General features: G+C 60.6%; 1 protein-coding gene across 1 annotated transcript in view; it reads right to left on the reverse strand.

The window, feature by feature from the left end:
* SMARCD2 (SWI/SNF related, matrix associated, actin dependent regulator of chromatin, subfamily d, member 2) overlaps positions 1–40 on the reverse strand; it is a 6,621-nt gene extending 6,581 nt beyond the window's left edge. Inside the window, 2 exon segments of the mRNA XM_009696145.1 lie at position 1; positions 3–40. The exon segment at position 1 is cut by the window's left edge and continues 143 nt beyond it. Coding sequence (XP_009694447.1) covers position 1; positions 3–28 — 27 coding nt within the window. The 5' untranslated portion in view covers positions 29–40.
* Between the last annotated feature and the right edge of the window lie 285 nt (positions 41–325).

Genomic DNA, 325 nt, shown 5'->3' on the forward strand with positions numbered 1-325 from the left:
CCATGGGCATCCGGCTGCCGGGCGGCATCCCGGGACGCTGGTGGGGAAGAGAAGAGAGGAAGAGTCTGTGTTAAACACCACCCTGCAAGGAGGCCTGACCTTTGCTGGGCACCAGCCGATGCCATCTGCCCTCTCGCTTCTTCCCCAGGAGAGATTTCTGAGGCTGTACCCTGCTCCGAGTTGTGGGTAAAGGACAGGGCAGGGAGGAGAGAAAGGACATCAGGAGCTGCAGCCTTCTTTGCTGCAGGAAGAGTGATGGGAAAGCAGAACTGGGATGAGCAGAAGCCACTGACCGCAGGGGAAGCCCAGCCTGCCAGCCGGCATG

This window comes from Cariama cristata, unplaced genomic scaffold (assembly GCF_000690535.1).
Source record: "Cariama cristata isolate BGI_N322 unplaced genomic scaffold, ASM69053v1 scaffold21942, whole genome shotgun sequence".
NCBI classification, from domain to species: domain Eukaryota; kingdom Metazoa; phylum Chordata; class Aves; order Cariamiformes; family Cariamidae; genus Cariama; species Cariama cristata.